The sequence below is a fragment of the Ovis canadensis genome, chromosome 6, assembly GCF_042477335.2.
Source record: "Ovis canadensis isolate MfBH-ARS-UI-01 breed Bighorn chromosome 6, ARS-UI_OviCan_v2, whole genome shotgun sequence".
Taxonomy (NCBI): Eukaryota; Metazoa; Chordata; class Mammalia; order Artiodactyla; family Bovidae; genus Ovis; species Ovis canadensis.
In genome coordinates, this window is record NC_091250.1 from 88415754 (window position 1) to 88434015 (window position 18262).

The 18262-nt window shown below is 43.6% G+C and overlaps 1 protein-coding gene across 4 annotated transcripts in view; it reads right to left on the reverse strand.

The window, feature by feature from the left end:
- Window positions 1-984: 984 nt before the first annotated feature.
- HOPX (HOP homeobox) overlaps window positions 985-18262 on the reverse strand; it is a 31568-nt gene continuing 14290 nt past the window's right edge. For 2 of the 4 annotated variants that reach the window (XM_069594184.1, XM_069594183.1), the window contains exons 2-3: window positions 9291-9450; window positions 985-1796 (exon numbers count right to left, since the gene is read on the reverse strand). In XM_069594184.1, the coding sequence (XP_069450285.1) occupies window positions 1719-1796; window positions 9291-9434 (222 nt within the window). In that variant the 5' untranslated portion in view covers window positions 9435-9450 and the 3' untranslated portion in view covers window positions 985-1718. Of the gene's footprint in view, window positions 1797-9290; window positions 9622-9903; window positions 10113-18262 lie in introns of those variants that run through there. The other 2 variants (XM_069594182.1, XM_069594186.1) reach the window with 2 other exon arrangements.

An 18262-nucleotide genomic window follows, 5' to 3' on the forward strand; every position in this document is an offset into this window, starting at 1 on the left:
ATGTTTTAAGGTAAAGGAGGAGGAAGCTTGCCGCAGATGTTTAATGGGATCTTGTAAATATTTGTATTCCAAATAACTGTTACTGTTTCTTATTCTGAGCTCTTTATAAAGAACTGAAAAGACCGTGCCTGCATAAGAGTTCAGAAGTGGACACCAGCCTCATTCTGGGCTGGGTTGGCAGATACTGCTAGTGGCCTTTCCAATATCCATCCTCCCCTTTCTTCTTCCTTACCAACAGAACCCTAATTTTTCTTAAGGCAGTATGATGCCCAATTACATATGCTCACCTTCCCAGACTCCCTTGCAATTGGGAGTGACCATGTGACCCAACTCTGGCCGATGAGATGTAGGTGCAAGTCCCTAGGTAGGGGCCTCCAGAAACTTTTAAAGGGAAGAGTCTTACCTAGCATTTGCCCTTTGTTTTTTCCTTTTTTATTTAAAATGCACCCATCTTGTCTCCATGAACACAAGAGCCACATGCTAAAGATAGGAAAGTAGGAAAATAAAACGACTGCAGTTCCTTGTCACCCTCACCTGCTGATGTCTTATGTAAAAACAGTCAATTAAACAAACATATAGAAAGCCTATTTGGTTAATCCATTGTAATTACGTTACTGTTCATGCACTCAAATATAGACCCCGCTAAGCTGTTTCATGTGCTGTGTATAATAAAAAATGGATGCAAATCGACCGTAGAGTTTTCAGATCAGTGTTGCTCAAGCTTTTGTGTGCATGTACATCACCTGGAGAGCTTGTTGAAAATGCAGATTCTGATTCAGTAGGCCTGGATTGGAGCTGAGATTCTGTACTTTTCTTTCTCACAAGCTTGCAGCTAATGCTGATGATGCCAGTCCTGGACCACACTTTGAATAGCAAGGATTAGAAAATGACAGCTCTTTTGTCAGGCTGCTCTTATGCTGAGCTATTCTGCTTTCCTTTGATATGCTTATTATTCAGTTAAAAATCTGCAGAGGACTCAGTGCATTTTCACAAAATGTTAAGGTTTTATTTAGAACATCATTTCAGAGACAAAAAGCAGTTCATTTTGTTTAGCAAAATAAATTGACAAATGTATTTAAATAAGGGAAATTTAAGACTTTTGTGGATTTTTCCCCTTAGTTATTTGATTTTTGCCAGTTGGGATTTCTGACTTCCAGCCTGAGTGCTTTCCAAGTTAATTCAGCTATAATCCAAGGAACTGCTTTATGAAATCCACATGACTCAAAGTCCCTCTGTATTCTCACTCAATGTATTAAATGAAACACAAGGAAAATGAATTAGGGAAGTGGAATTAGAAGGAGATGCGTCTTTCTCTTGGTCATGTTATCTTTTCAACAGAAGCCTTGACCATTCTGAAATGGATGTTGACAGTAAATTGTTATTGGGAGGTGATGGTCAAAAGGAAACTTAGGTGGTTTTTAACACCATATGTTATCATGACTCAAAAGGAAATGCCAGCCACACCATTTGCAGCCACACCTCTGCTTTACACAGAAGCTGCTGCACATAGCTTCCTATGTGCTTGCACACAGAAAGATTGTTATTATCTTCTTTAGTTATGTACATTAAAAAAAAAATACAACATTGTGTTAAATAGCAGGACAGCTAACAGTGGGACATAACAACACTACACTGAAAAACCAAAATAGCTTAATGAAGCTGAGAAGAGAAATAGCAGATGGTCTTCATGAAGGGGAGTGCCAATGCCCACCATCTCCTCAGTCTGTGACGGATCTGCACTCAGAGGGTAGGCCTTCAGACCGCCGCCACTGGGCCAGGCGCTGCTTGAACCATTTCTGGAGGAGGAAAATGTGCAAAGTTACTTGTCACATATTGAAAAATATCCATTCCCTTTCTCAAAGTAGCTTCTGTGACCCAGTTGTAAAAAAGGAAAGTAAGAACTGAGCCCATGGGGCTGGTTCTTCTCTCTGTGATACTTACTTACCTTTCTGCCTCAGGACCTTTGCACATACTATTTCCTATGCTTAAATAAAACCTCACTGAAGCCTTCCCTGACCATTTTATCTAAAGTAGATTCTCTATCCTTCTCCTTAGTCTCTATTTTAATACTTGGTTACCTTCCCAGAACTTTGAATATCTGTAATGAATTCATCAACTTGTGCATTCACTTGCTTTTAGTCTACGTTTCCTTCTAAAAGATAAGAGCCGTGAAAGCAGAGTCTGTATCCGTCTTATCACTATTAGCCCCTAGCATAAGGGCTTAACAGAGATTAATCAATGTTCATTGAATGATAAAAGAAATCAAAGCATCTTCTTGTTGCCCCAGATAAATCTATATAACTGTTTTACCTCATCAGTGTGGGGTGATCCCAAGGGCCTTGGTCATCCACAGTGCTTCATTAGAATTTGTTGAATAAAATGAATGAAAAACTAGGCACTGGACAGCCTTGGGGCTCTTCTTTTGGGGGAATCTATGGAGTAGTCTGGCCCAATCTTTCTTGCTCCAGGGCCACTGAGCAGTGAGAAAAGATAGAGTAGAACTCCCAGTTTACTTAAAATCTTCTAGATTTGTGTGACCCAAATATTCATACCTCACAAAATTAACCATGGATTTAGAAAAGCCCCAGATGGGATAGTTCTAGCCATGGTCCTATGTGAAGGCTAAAACATTCTTCATATGTTGTAGAATTGCCTTACAACATATCAGTCAGTTCAGTTCAGTCACTCAGTTGCTTCTGTCTCTTTTTGACCTCATGGACTGCAGCACGCCAGGCTTCCCTGTCCATCACCAACTTCTGGAGCTTACTCAAACTCATGTCCATCGAGTCAGTGATGCTATCCGACCAACTCATCCTCTGTCGTCCCCTTCTCCTCCCACCTTCAATCTTTCCCAGCATCAGGGTCTTTTCTGATGAGTCAGTTTTTCACATCAGGTGGCCAACGAATATTCAGGACTGATTTCATTTAGGATTGACTGGTTTGATCTCCTTGCAGTCCAAGAGACTGTCAAAAGTCTTCTCCAACACCACAGTTCAAAAGCATCAAGTACACCATAATTACACCACTGAGATTATACCATTGGAGAAAGAAATGGCAACTCATTCCAATATTCTTGCCTGGAAAATTCCATGGACAGAGGAGCCTGGAGGGGCTATAGTCCATGGGGTCACAAAGAGTCAGACACGACTGAAGCAGGTTGGCCAGGAGGGATCTGGATTTTTCAGAAAACAACATTGAAGAGAGAAGAGTGAAGGCATAGAAGCAGCAAGCATTGATCTACACGGGAGATGATGAGTAGAAGGCTCTATGGGCGGGACGGAACCTCTAGGCTTTATTCTCCTGTGCTTCCCAACCTTTCACATAACATGGCACACTTTCTCTACCTCAACGCTTGAGTAGGTGACCACTGGTGGCTCTGTAGTCCTGGGCCCTGCCAACAGGAAGCTCTATTCTAATCAACTGGCTCTGAGAACTTGAGGACGTTAGAGCACCAGTCAGCTCAACTATAAGTGAAGAGGGAAGCTTAGGGAGTTTCTATTGTCCTGGTTAGGGTTTCTAACATTTACCTATTCCTAGGACTTCCCTGGGAGTCTGGTGGTTAAGAATCCACCTTGCAATGCATGGCATGCAGATTCGTTCCCTGGTCAGGGAACTAAGATCCCACATGCCCGGGAACAACTGAGCCCAGGCACCGCAACTAGAGGGTCTGTACATTGCAACTAAGCCCCAATACAGCCAAATAAATGAACAAATATTAAAAGATAAAATAAAACTTTAAATGTACCTATTCTAGGGGCCAATAGATGAGGGGACAGAAAGGAAGCAGAGAGAAAGAACACAGCTGTGGGATGGATGCCAGACCTGGGATGTGCTGATGGAGATGGTGTGGAGATTGTGTGGTGACACCTAGACGTCTCTGATTTGGCACAGCCTCCCAACAAACAGCGTGGGCTCCAGGGCCACACTCGGGAAGACCTCATCTCTACAGAGATCTAGGGAATCAAAAGGCACTTCGGCATACACCCCAGATGAGAAGAAAGGGCAAGGACCACAGGGGAAGGAGTGCTTCTGTGTCTCAAGGCCTGAGAGCTAGGAAGCGAGGAAACAGGATGGTCTAGGGTCTGCACCAAGGCTCAGCTGGCTGAACAGCAAGGGACCACGCCTATACTTCACCCTAACTGTTCAACAGAGTTTACACACTGAAGCCCGTTACACAGCCACTGAGATCTGTGGTCTTATACACTTGTACTGTTGATGAGGCAGCAGAGAAAAGAATTGAAAACCAGTGGCAGCAGATTGCTCTTAGGGAAACCTCTTAGGGGTTGCTTTCTGGATGCAGTATTTCGCTCTTAGGGGTCTCCCTCCTTAAGGACAATAGAGAACTCACGTGTTTTTGGTAGCTTTAACCAATGTTCTGGGCTTCCCTGGTGGCACAGATGGTAAAGAATCTGCCTGCAGTGCTGGAGACCCGGGTTCAATCCCTGGGTGGGGAAGATCCCCTAGAGAAGGCAATGGCTATACACTCCAGTACTCTTGCCTGGAAAACTCCATGGGCAGAGAAGCTTGGTGGGCTGCAGTCCACAGGTTCAAAAGGAGTCAGACACAACTGAGTGACTAACACTTCACACTTCAGCCAATGTTCTACTGCTAAAGATGGGCATATTTGCTTCGGGGATCCATGTATATATTTAGCTAACTCTGGAATCTGGTGTGAGAGCAGCATGGTTCCAGTTTCATTAATGAGGTGCCTCTGCAGGGATTTTGAGGCTACAAGGTCTGATTCAACAGAATTTCCAGTTACTAGAGCTGAATAAGCAGCAGAGTTTTACAGACCAACTAATTAAAACTTGGAGGGAGAAAGGCTCATTTTCTATCAGGATTCATTTAGGACAAAATGATTGAGCTGGACTCATTCAGAAGAGCCAATTCTTACATGAGTAATGAAGCAGAATATTAATATACAGTTACTGAAAATAACTTCAGCAATGACCACATTTGTGAATCGGTGAGTTGGCATCCGAATGCTTAATAAATTGAACCCTAGCATTGGGGAATGGGGGGAGGCTCAAGAAAAGCTCAGCTATTTTTGAGCGACTGAACTGATTTTCTGAAGATATATATTTTAAATCACACACATGTATAATAATTTAGCAAACCAGTTGCTCTCCAACAAAAACCATTAAACACCTTGCTTGCTTTTTTTCACCTTCAGAGCAGAATCTTATCACATCTCACTCATGTCGAGACTAATTTTCCACCTGGCTTTTCTCCTTCTCTTCTTTGTTTTGGTCGGTCATCCCCTGGGAAAGACATTCATCCCTTTCTTGCTTATAAATGGATGCCCTCATTAGCCTCACCCATTGATGGAGATTTATTTACTCCAAGGGGACAGATGATAATTAGACCCTGTGATGTGGAGGGGTTGAGGCAAGATAACACTGTTCCTGTCCTTTTCTCCAGTAACTAACATTTCATTCTTTTTAGTAAGAGACCTTTAGAGGTCTTTTTCCACTGATGAAACATCTAACAACTAAAACCAGGGTTCTGGGAAGAATCCCAGGATATTAAGAGGAGATAAAAATTCTGGAAACCAATCTAAGAACCAATGCCAACTACACTGGGGTTGAATCAGTGAAAATAGAAAATGGCAGATCATCCTAACCTCCCAAGGGGCTGATGAGAGCTTTCCCAGCCCCTTCTCACACTGACTTCAAAATAATAAAAGACACAGGGGTTGAGATTCTGTAAAGTTTATCTAATTTAAATATAAGGGAAATCTAATTACTGTCATGAGAAAAAAATCCATTCTGGGACTGAAGCTGAAGCTCCAATACTTTGGCATTCTGATGCAAAGAACTGACCCATTAGAAAAGACCCTGATGTTGGGAAAGATTGAAGGCAGAAGGAGAAGGGCACAGCAGAGGATGAGATGGTTGGACAGCATCATGGACTGAATGGACAGAAGTTTGCTCAAACTTTGGGACCTAGTGAAGGACAGGGAAGCCTGGTGTGCTGCAGTGCACGGGATCGCAAAGAGTTAGACACGGCTGGATAACAAGGATCCCAGCAAATGCACCATAAAAAGTAATTTACATTAGAGCATCCTTCACCTCATGCTGGGTTCCTGTTGGCGTTCCCTGCAAGTAGAGAACACTGTCCTACAGTGGGACAGTTACAAAGGGGTCAAAGTCCCCAGTCAGGGAACAGTTTAACCTTTTAGTCCCTCTTACTTTTGCCAAAGTATCAGCAGTGTGAATCAGCTTGAGTAAACTGTTAATATCTCACAGTAGCATAGCATGCTTATTTTTCTTTTCCTAGTATTCCTTGTTCTAGGAAAAAGAATATGAATCCAATTCTGGAGGTGGGTGGTATTAGGCATAAAGAGAGCAAGCATGTGAAATAAATATTATCTTGGCTTTGACGACCTTTTCTTATGGAAAAAGGTAACATTAATAAAGAAAAGAAACAGAGAAAGCATTGATAGCAGACACTGCTTATATGCAGGCTGGGCACACCCCGGTCTCCAGCAGTTATTTACAGGGTCCCTCCAGGGAAACTGTTCCCACCCACCAGTCCACGTTGGGGGTGGGACGGCTGGCAAGGAGTTAAGGGGATGGTGGGTTGGTGGGGAGGATGGGAAGTTGGAAGATGAGATCCAATCTGATAAGAGAGGACAGAGGGTCACCTAGGAAGCCTCTTCCTCTGAAATTGCTTGATTTCTCCTCTCTCTGAGCTCTGGGGTCTCAGATGCTTCCTTGTAGTTGGTGCTGGAAGACAGAGGGGTAAAGCCGAGCTGTGGCAATGTTGGGGAGGAAGAAGGTGTTGGCCTTGTGGCAGGAAAAGGAAGCAAAGGGCCCTGCTATGAGGCTGACTCATCCCCGCAAAGGCTCACTTCAGAGCTGGGTCGACCATTTGCCCATTTGAAGGTGGGAGAAGAGGTGAGATGGGAGAAGGGATGCCTAAGACGGTGGAGGAACCTGCTGTGCAGGGGTCTGAACTGACTGACCTTGATTACAGAAGGGTGCCCTCTCTTTCTTCCTGCCTCAAACCTGATTTCAGTGCAATTCTCTCATATAAGGTGTATCCTGAGGAAAGACTAAATGTGGCCTGAGATGACTGTCATTTTTGGTATAGTTTTTTTTTTTTTTTAGGAATAAAGAGAACATAAATTGAATTTTCAGTCCTTTCCTCCCATCCCATCCAGTTGTTTCCATTTCTTTTCTGTGGAGACAAAACAGCATGGTGTTTAAGCATCCAGGCCAGGGGGCCAGACTGCCAGGGCACAGATCCCAGCTCTGCCACCTCCTAGCTGTGCCCTTGAGCAAATTATTTAACCTTTCTGTAAATCAATTCCCTTATCTGTGCAATGGGGCCAAAAGCACCTACTTCACAGCATTGTTGTGGAAAATAAAGGATTTAATACTTGGAGAATACCTGGAACAATAGGTGGCAAGTATCATCTCTCATAAAGGTCAACGTAATCATTCTGCTTTACGGGTAAGGGAACGACAGTAACTTGCCAAGGGAGAATCTGACTCAGATGATAAAGAATCTGCCTGTAATGTGGGAGACTCAGGTTTAATCCTTGGGTGGGGAAGATCCCCTGGAGAAGGGAATGGTGACCCACTCCAGTATTCTTGTCTGGAAAATCCCACAAACAGAGCAGCTTGGACATAACTGAGTGACTAACACTTTCACAGAGCCCACAGTGAATCCACAGCTTTCTTTTTAAGAAGTTGAGTTACTGTCTCTATGATCACTCCTCTTTTCTAAATATAGCGTGGGATTTTAAATGACAGAAGTTCAGCAGGCTGCCTCCTGGGGAAAGAGGGGGTGGTTCACAGAAACTTGAGCTGTTAGACTTGGGTTACACTAAATCACTAAATTACCTTCTATTAAGTTCTGGTTCTGGTTAGCCAGACAGCTGTTTCCTTCTCTAAAAAGATATGTTTGACTTTCTGTTTGACCTAGAAATGGGAGGATCTCCTACAGGCAAATTCTTCAAAAGTGTTAGTCCCTCAGTCGTGTCCGACTCTTTGCAACCCCATGGACTGTAGCCCACCACGTTCAAAGGCTTAGTTAGTAAAAGTCATTTTGGACTTGGGATCCAAGATGTATCTTGGAGTCTTGATTCTAGGATCCATTGAAGTACCCATTATAAGCTCTTAAGCTTCATCTAAGAATGATTCATGGTGAGGAGAGAACAAAATGTCTGATGCCCTGGTCTATAAAATGGGAAGATTAAGAAAGTCTCTGCTTTAGACTTGTGATGAGTGGTGCGAAGTGCTTTGGGTTCCCATGGGAGAGATGCTAGAGGAGTTCCAAGTGATATTATCAGGCATAACTAATTGTCTTTCCATGACCAAAGGGAAAATAGAAGTCAGAGTTTAGGCAGGGGTTAAAAAAAAAAAAGTCGGTTGAAGGAGCCAGTACTCCTTCAAGCCAGCTCCTAGTGGTTAAAATCCTGGGCAGTGTTACATTCTCTGTCCTAAACGATTTTCAGGATAATACAGAAGCTTTTAAAATAGATAAATAAATCAATGCACTTACAGTGACATCTTTCTTCACTCCCTTCAGTTGTAATGTTAGATGTCTACCTTGTCAGAAAACTCCAGAAAAAGAAGATCCTAGATCTCCTAGGGCCGTGGAATTTTTAAAAATCAGAACCAAATCTCCCTGACTCCCTTCAGTTTTAGCTCTGCAGCTGAGCGGAAGCTGCAGCGAGATGTGGTGGAAAGAGGATGCATAACGACCTGAGCCATCATGACAATTCCCTCCCCCTGAACCTGTTTCCTCGTTTACCAACCCCGAGGACTAAATTTATAGCTTATCACTAGGATCTCGTCCAGCTCTGACATTCCCGCTGGGAACAGATTTGTGGACGCTGGGCTCAGTGGGCGCACACCGCACCTCTCCGGAAGATTTCGCTCAGAGCCCAAAGGGGAAAGTGAACCCGGGAAAGCGAGACAAAAGTGGGCCCATTGACGCGGCTCCCAGCCCGGCGGGAGGAGAGAGTGCTTTCTCTGGCTGTAGGGGAGAGAGGAAAATCAAACAGACAGGAAGGCGGGCGTGGGGTTTCTAAGCAGCTCCTGCGGGAGCCACTCGGCTGGGGTGCAGGGCAGACCCGGCGCGGGTGGAGCCGAGAAGCAGGGATGCTGCGGTGGAAGCGATGCAGGTCTGGGCTCCCGGGGTGCGGGCAGAAACGCTGACAGATCCGGGGGAAGAGGGCCAGGCGGGAGCCGAGGGTGAGGGAGGCCCTCACCTTCTCGAGATCGAGGCTGTCCCGAGGGGCGGGCGTGTGGGCGCGCGGGGCGCGCGCCGGGGCTTACCTGGGTCTCCTCCTCTGAAAGGCCTGCCTCCGCCGCGATCAGGCACAGCGTGGTGGGGTCCGGGTGCTTGTTGACCTTGTTGAAGTTGTACTCCAGGATCTCCACCTGGTCCTCAGTGGGGCCGCTCGCGGTCTCGGTCGACATGGTCCCGGCACGGCTGCTGGAGAGGGAGAAGCGGCGGTGATGAGCGAGGCCGTGGGCAGAGCGCAGGGAGGAACGGCGATCCGGGGCGCCCTCAGCCCGCCGGGCTGTCCCCGCCCGCGGTGGCACGGCGCGCGGGTGTCCCGCGCTGCAGGCTGTGCCGGGAGCCTGCGCGGGGCCCTTCCGGGGGCCCGCCTAGGGGATCCCCCCGTAGACCTGCGCGTCCTTGGGCCTCCCTCCTGACCCCAATTTTTACAACAGGTTTCCCCGGGGCTCCTGCTCTAAGGCAGTGGGAGGAGAAGGTGGCCGCGCCCTCCCCGCCTTGAGGCTTTAAGGAAGGAGTGGAGGAAGAGCGGCGGTGATTTTGGAAAAACCGCCTTCAAACGCTTCCTCTGGGCAGAGAGAGCTGCCCTGGGGACAGTCCTGACGGATCGCTGGGCTGGCAGCCCGGTTCCACGGCGGGACGCCTCACCCTTGCAAGCCCTGCTGCCTCTAAAGCGGTTTAGCACTTTGCAGCCTCTCCAGGGAGGGCGGTACACCCCACACCTCCTTCAGAGAAATGACCCAGAGGACAGAAGTTACTTTTCATAGTTGGGGAAATGGGGGCGGCGCTTTTAATCTCTGCCTTTTACAGAGGTGGAGATAGGTCCGCAGCGCTTCACCCCTACACTTCCCAGGGCCAGGGACTGAGAAGCAGGAGAAATTTCCACCTGAGGGCTTGTGTGAGTCACCCTGCAATCTGCAACCTCCTTCATCCCTCTACCCCAGGTTTTTCGAACTAAAGCTGTGAGTAGGAATCTTCCTGTCAACCGGCTCTTCATGGCCCAGCGTGGCCTGGACATGGTTCCGGCAGGGTGCAGTGTCCACTTCACTATGAGCCTCTCTAGATGAGGATTTCCAAGACAGAGCCCAAATCCAGCTGAGAAGGATCTACAGCAACTGTCTTTTTAATCCGACATCCCCTGTGATTGCATTAAAAATAACTGCAAAGTCAAGAGAACAGGTCTTTGACCAGCTTCAAGGTCGTTTATATTTCCTTACTTTAGAGCCAAACAGTGCTCTAGCAGGGGCTTCTCAGGTGACGTTAATGGTGAAGAACCACCTGCCAATACTGGAGAGGTAGAGATGCCGGTTCAATCCCTGGTCCAGGGAAGATCCCCTGGAGGAGGGCATGGCAACCCACTCAAGTATTCTTGTCTGGAGAATCCCAGGGACAGAGGAGCCTGGTAGGCTGCAGTCCATGCAGTCACAAAGTCGGACACAACTGCAGCAGTAGCATGCACGTATGGATTGTTCTAGCAAATTTGAGGCAACATGACTTCCTGCTGCATATCTCATACCTAAGTAGCCTCTGAAATGGGGCTAAAAAATGGCAGATGTGCACCCATCCCCTTCCCCCAGTTTAAAATGTATTGAGATATAGGAAGTTAGGGTGTTCAAGTTCTTGGCTGAGGACTTGGGACAGACAGGTCAGGACTTGCCATCTCTGACAGTAAAAGATAAGCACATGTGTGGGAAACACCTTGGTTTGTTGTTTTAACAAACAATTGCAAAATCAGCCAGCACAATCCTGAGTGGATTTTGATGTAGTTTGTACCTGGGGATGAGCCACACTCCACTGACCTGCCTGCATAATGTCCCCGAGGCTGTGATAAACTTTTATATTGTGACCTGCATCCTGGGCTCCCTAAATGTTTTTCACTCTCCTCTTGGTCACTTGAAGAGGGTTTCCGGTGAGACAAGAAATCATTCTACTGTGAGAGAGCCTGGGGTCAAACCAGTTGTTGGGTCATAGTGAAATCTTGGTGTTTTTAGGCAGTTCTGTGCTCCCCAACTTTAAAATCTGTCCCAGTGATGCCTGTCCCAGTGGTGAGGCAGGATGAGGTTAAGCCAGGTCGTAAATGCCTCTTCTCCTGTTGGTACCTGTCCCTCTTTCTTTGACACAAAACTTCAAAGCTGGAAAGAACCTTGATGCCCAGCATCCTAGAATGAAAGCCTTTGCTTCTGTTTCAATACTGTGCTCTTCTAGACCCTTCTCAACAGGCCATCCTGTCTTTAGTTTGGCAGAAAAAATCAGGCAGGGGCTTGTTGCTATTTCGAATGGGCACTGACTGACCTCATAGGATACCAACTCCAGCCAAACCTGACCACTGGAAATACCCACCACTGCTCATTTTGCCTGGAAAAAAAAAAGAAGAAAGAAAACACAGGCAAGAGGAAACTCCTGCCTCTGATTTTGTTCCTTGCCCTAGAAAGAGCCCAACTATTTCCAGTGACACAGTTACGGTGGCTCTTCCAGGAAAATTTTTGCTGCTTCTTTGTAGAATCCCCAGTCTTTCAGAAGTGTTCATCAAATGCACAAATTTATAAACTGAACTCAGATTCAAGGACTGTTCCTCGTGTACTTCTTTCCCTCTTTTTGTGTCTTAACCATTATTACATGATTCAAAGGTGACACATTCTTAATCAGGTGCATTTTCTCTGATAATTTTGTGGCTCCCTGTTACAGGACTTCATATGAAGTTTTATGGATAGGTCCACTTGGCTTTAAAGTTCTCCTTGAGTTATTTGACTAAGGGCATTGGACTTGGTTGGTTGCTATGGGAGGACCATTAGAAAGTACCTACTTCTAGATGTTATGGGGAGGGAGGTGGGAGGGGGGTTCATGTTTGGGAACGCATGTAAGAATTAAAGATTTTAAAATTTAAAAAATAAAAAACTAAAATTAAAAAAAAAAGAAAGTACCTACTTCTCTAACGTACACCAAACAAACTTGATTTCTAGAAACGAGGATAGAAGATCTAACCACAATAGATATCTACCTTTTATTTCTCCACAAAACTCAGTCTCTGTTACTTCAGTTATCTTTGGTTAACATGTGTTTGCTGCTGCTCCTCCATTTCTTCTTTCCCCCTCTTTCTTTCAAAGGAAATTTATAAATCACATCACCGTAGTAACCTTGGCCTTATAAAACTTCTCAACTCTTTCCAGTAAGGAAACTGTTGAAAAACATCTCTGAAGGTAGTCTAAACAATGTCAGATGAAAGGAACTAAAAATATTTTAAAGCTTCTTAAACTTTACTCTGAGCACAATTGTATCATTGCTGTGGTTATTAATATCTTATGAAACATTCAAAGAGTCCTGTGGTTGTGTTTTCTTTTGTGGTTGCAAGAAGACAATGCATAAACTTTTGCAAGAGGTTAAATGAAAACTGCTGGCTCTTTTGTAAATTTCAATGCCTGGATAGACATTTGTGCCAATCTTATAGCTTTACCTTTGTCCCTTAATCCTATTGCTATTGCTAAGTCACTTCAGTCGTGTCTGACTCTGTGCGACCCCATGGACGGCAGCCCACCAGGCTCCCCCGTCCCTGGGATTCTCCAGGCAAGAACACTGGAGTGGGTTGCCATTTCCTTCTCCAATGCATGAAAGAGAAAAGTGAAAGTGAAGTTGCTCAGTCGTGTCTGACTCTTAGCGACCCCTTAGACTGCAGCCTACCAGACTCCTCCATCCGTGGGATTTTCCAGGCAAGAGTACTGGAGTGGAGTGCCATTGCCTTCTCCACCCTTAATCCTATAGTCATTTATTTTATTTTATTTTTTTGAAAGCATCTACCTATATGAACCAGCTCATGGAAGGTGCTACTAGCTGGGACCTGCAGAAATCTCTCTGGGCTCACATTTACCATCTTCTCCTCCCCCTCCCAGCCATTCTGATATCTCTGTAATGCCGAAAATACCAACTAAGAGAAAAAGGTTATCAGTGGCATGGGAGGGACTTCCTGGACTTTTCTGGTGGTCCAGTGGCAGAGAATCCTAGCTCCCAATGCAAGGGCCCTGGGTTCAATTCCTGGTCGGGGAACTAGATCCCATAAGCCACAACTAAGACCCAGTACAGTCAAATAAATACATTTAAAAAAAAAAAGTGATCAGTGGCAGATACTCTCAATAAACCGTCCCATGGTGAACTGACAAAACAAAGAAAGCAGATGGATCATTCTTTAGGGTCATCTCCCAATTTACTTTAGCTTGTGTCTCCTTTATGTTCACTGTGGACTTTCTGAAAGCAACGAGCTCTTGAACCATTCTGTATTTTCTTAAGTGAAAAAAATAACATGCCACCATTTCTCCAAGGAAGGTGGTGGGTCTTTGGAAGCAGAGCTTTCTCCCTCATCACTTACTGAGCTACTCTGGATGGAGAGCCAGGGGGGATCACCCAGGCTGTCAGTGTCTCTCAGAAATTGACATATAGGAGTAGAATATTGATCTGCTTCCTCAGGCTAACACAAGGCTATGTTAAAGGAAAGGACTTTCTTGTTTGTGTTTGTTCTTCAAATATGAACCTGGTGGTTAATGTCTTTAAGCTTAGAACAGTAGTTCTCATGCCTGCTGGGCCTTACAATCACCTGTAGAAATGTCCAGGACCACTACAGACCTCCTGAACCAAAACCACACTGTAGGAAGCCAGCACGGTAGAAACACAAAGAATATTTTGGCTCTCACAAGATTTTACAACTTAATTGTTAAACTCAACTATAAACATTTAGGACCTCTTATTTCTTATACTCAGAGAAGGCGATGGCACCCCACTCCAGTACTCTTGCCTGGAAAATCCCATGGGCAGAGGAGCCTGGTGGGCTGCAGTCCATGGGGTCACTAAGAGTCGGACATGACTTCACTTTCACTTTTCACTTTCATGCATTGGAGAAGGAAATGGCAACCCACTCCACTGTTCTTGCCTGGAGAATCCCAGGGACGGGAGAGCCTCGTGGGCTGCCATCTATGGGGTCGCACAGAGTCGGACACGACTGAAGCGACTTAGCAGCATTTCTTATACTGTAAAGATGCTTTAAAGTATCTTCTAACACTGCTGCTATATATCATCTCAACACTTGAGCAGACAGTAGGTTGAGGTAGTTTTAAAGGAATAAACTTCTAAAAATATACATTGGAGAAGAAATTTAGACATTACACTATTTACCTTTCATATATATGGTCAGGAATGTGGAAAATGTCTTTAATATTATGAATTATTAAGAGAAATTTCACTATGCTTTGAAAAATTCAGAAATAATATAAAACCCTTTAAAAATCTTTTTCAAATAGAACATATTCTTGGGCTTCCCTGGTGATTCAGTGGTTAAGAATCAGAGATCCCACGTGCCGAGGAGCAACTAAGCCCATGCGCCACAACTACTGAGCCCGTGCAGCAAGACAAGCCATCGAGATAAAAAGACAAGCCATCGAGATAAAAAGACAAGCCACCGAAATGAGAAGTCGGAGCACACAATGAAGGGTGGCCCCTGCTCACCTCGACTGAGAAAGCCTTCATGCAGCAGCAAAAAACCCACCACAGTCCAAAAATAAAATAAATCTTAAAAAAAGTTCTGTTTTCTTTGAAGTTTTTTCTTTTTTTAAATTGGAGTACAATTGCTCTACAATGTTGTGTTAACTTTCTGCTGCATGACTAAGTTTATGCATATATCCCCTCCCTCATAGAAAAACACATTCTTGTGTTGAGATTAGAATTTTTTTTAAAATTTATTTTTGGCTGTGCTGGGTCTTCTTTGCCTTGCACGGGATTTCTCTAGCTGTGGTGAACACAAGCTACTCTTTGTTGTGGAGCACGGGCTTCTCCTTGCGGTGCTTTCACTTGTTCTGGAGCACAGGCTCTAGAGCCCGGACTCAGGAGTCGTGGCCCATGGGGTTAGCTGCTCCACGGCGTGTAGAATCTCCCCAGACCAGGGATCCAATCTGTGTCCCCTGCATCGGCAGGCAGATTCTTAACCACTGCGACACCAGGGAACTCTAAGATTAGAATGCAAGAAAGCAGAGCATCATAAGGAAAATTCCTTCTACCTTATTACCATACAAATTTCCATAATTGATTTAGAAACCAAAGATTACAGTGGAAGAGATTTGCCAACCTTGACAAACGATTCTATACATTTTTGAATTTTCCAATGCAGGAAATGCTCAAGTTTAAGTTATTATTTATATAGACAATTTATAGAATACAACTTAAAACTGAACATTAGATTATGAATACACCTACACACATAGCATCATTGCTGTCTTCAGATAAACAAGGTTCCAAATCTAAATAGGAAAAGACTTTTTAATGCTATATTGATTACAATTTTACTTGTTAAAAAAAAACAGAGGAAAATACAACAAAATATTAACAGTGTTTATATCTAGACTGTGGGAAACAGATGACCTAAATTTTTTCTTTTTTATATTTTTCTCTTTTTAATATTTATTACCTTGAAATTAGAAGATTTAGTATTTTTCTTTAAAAATTAGTCCTTTATTTTTATTTATTTTTAATTTTTAAAATTCATTTACTTATTTTAATTTGAGGCTAATTACTTTACAATATTGTGGAAAAATTAGTTCTATCACATGTGTATGCATCCCTAAAAGAGCTTTCTGAAAGTTTTTATGTTTTTGAGATCTATAAAAACAATATCACACTATATATAATTCTTCCGTAGATTGCTTTATCCATCAACATGTTTTCAAGATTCATTCATATCTCAGCACGTAGAGAAGTTTATTTATATTCAGTTGTTTCCATTTAGTGAACATACTACAATGTATTTATGTCTTTTCCTGTTGGTGGATATTTGGGTTGTCTCCAGTGTATTGCTATTATGAACATTGTGTCTCTGAACACTTTTGTATATGTCCTCTGAAGCACTTTTAGGAAGATTTTTCTAGGAGTGGAACTGGTCATAAGGCATGTGACTAGTAGCTTTACAGCATTATATCAACTTCTTTTCCAAAATTGTTAAACAAAACTATACTATACTCCTCATACATACACTATTGATACCGTGTATAAAATAGATAACTACAAGAACAGGGGACTAATATAGCACAGGGGACTCAATGCTCTCTGGTGACCTAAATGGGAAGAAAATCCCCCCAAAAGGGGGGGATATATATGTATAGCTGACTCACTTTGTTGTACAGTAGAAACTAACAACATTGTAAAGGAACAATACTCCAATAAAGATTAGTTTTAAAAAACTGCAAATGGAAAAAAGAAAAACTGAACTACTACCAGCAATGAATAGCATTTCCTTTTCTCTACATTCTCATCAACACTTGTACTGTCAAACTTTTTAATTTTTTTCCAAAATGGTTAGTTTTTTTTTCGTCCATGAATAATATCTAAATCTTCTTGAAGCTGTTTATGTTTCCATCCTGCTTAACTTCTTGACGCTAAAAGTTTCCATACATTTACTATTTAGTGTGTAAAAAGAGTGTTTCCTGCTGGAGCCCAGAAGGAGATTTGAGGTATTTTTGGAGAGTTTAGACTGTCTGCAGGCTAGCTCGTTATTTCCACTGGTCACCAAGAACAATAGGAAAGATGGATGGAAAACTAATTACAGCAGACCTTTTGTCTGTATAATGCTAAAAATGTTTCTATCTTCCCTTCTACAGAGCTCCCGGGAGTCAGGACTTGACTCTGCACTTAAAAAATGCGTTAGCTGTATCAATTTATTTTTCCCTCACCCTTAAAGCAAATATCAAAGTCTCCAGATCAAAAGGACAGAGATGGACTTAAAACAACTGAATAAGGAAGAAGAAAGGATGTAGGGATAGGCAGGAAGAATGAAAGGGATTATTTGGCTGTGGGCTTAAAATAAGATATAAACATGTGAGACCAACTAATGTGTTCAGTGTTTGAACCACAATACCGTGATCATGGGGGTACTGCCTTCCAGTTTAAAAGTGGGTTAGTATTAGCTCTTTCAGTTTTGCTCACAATCCTCTTAGAAATAGAATGGAATTGATCCTGTTTTGTGATCAAGAAAGGTTAACTAACTTATCTACAGTGTCAGAGGAAGACTCAGAATTCTCCTTTTTATTCTGGCCACAGCTGTAACGTCAGCTCTTGATGTCATGAGCAAGATTGATGCCTACTTCCAAAAGGCAGTCTCCTTGCACTCTTTTGATGTCACAGGAACTCTAAGGTATGATTAAATCACCTACTTGGATCTTTGAGCTCCAGTTTTGGTCATGGTCTTTCCCTTTAGTGAAGAGCTGGAACTGGGGCAGCCAGGCCATTTCTGACTGACTGGTCTCTCCAGCCTCATTCCCTTAGTGGCTGCCATAGCCCAACCCTCTTGTAGAATTCTTCACCTCTCCTGGGAAACCCCTAGTATCTACTTGACACCAAGGCAACAGAGAGAATGAAATCACCCCCTTTCAAGTTTTGTTCTGACTCCACACTTTGAAGTACATTTTGGGGAAACGTTCAAGTCTGTCTGGTAAGATCTGAACCCTTAAATTCTGATCCAGTGTAACAGCTATGGGCACACACGGAACCACCTGCCAGCTCACAATGACAAGCACGCTTTATTCTCCCCAAACATGCTGCACTTGACCTCATGGGGCAGGAAGGCTTAGTGCTTGAATTCATTCCTTCCTACTGGTCACCAGCAATGCTACCACCCCAAGTACCTCTCATTTCTCAAAGTTTTGTTAGGCGAAGGTATCATCAGATTTAGTTTTCAGTGTTTCAGCCCTGCTCTGGGGTTGCTTATCTCTTAGGAGTTAAGCCAAGACTTAAAAATATGAAATGCTGCCTTGCTATATTCTAAGTTCTGTATATCCTGTGTACACTTTTATATGTGTTCGGTGTATTTGCTAATTCAGCTTAGTACTTTCCGGGTCCTCCTCTTTAGATTTGCTTTCCTCTTGCCTTAGAAGCTCCTCTATTTCAGGAAATTCAGCAGAATGAAAAGCAAACTGAAACTTGAGTTAATGTAGTCAAAAGGTCAAATAATTAGAAATCTTGAGCACTAATCGTTTGAAAT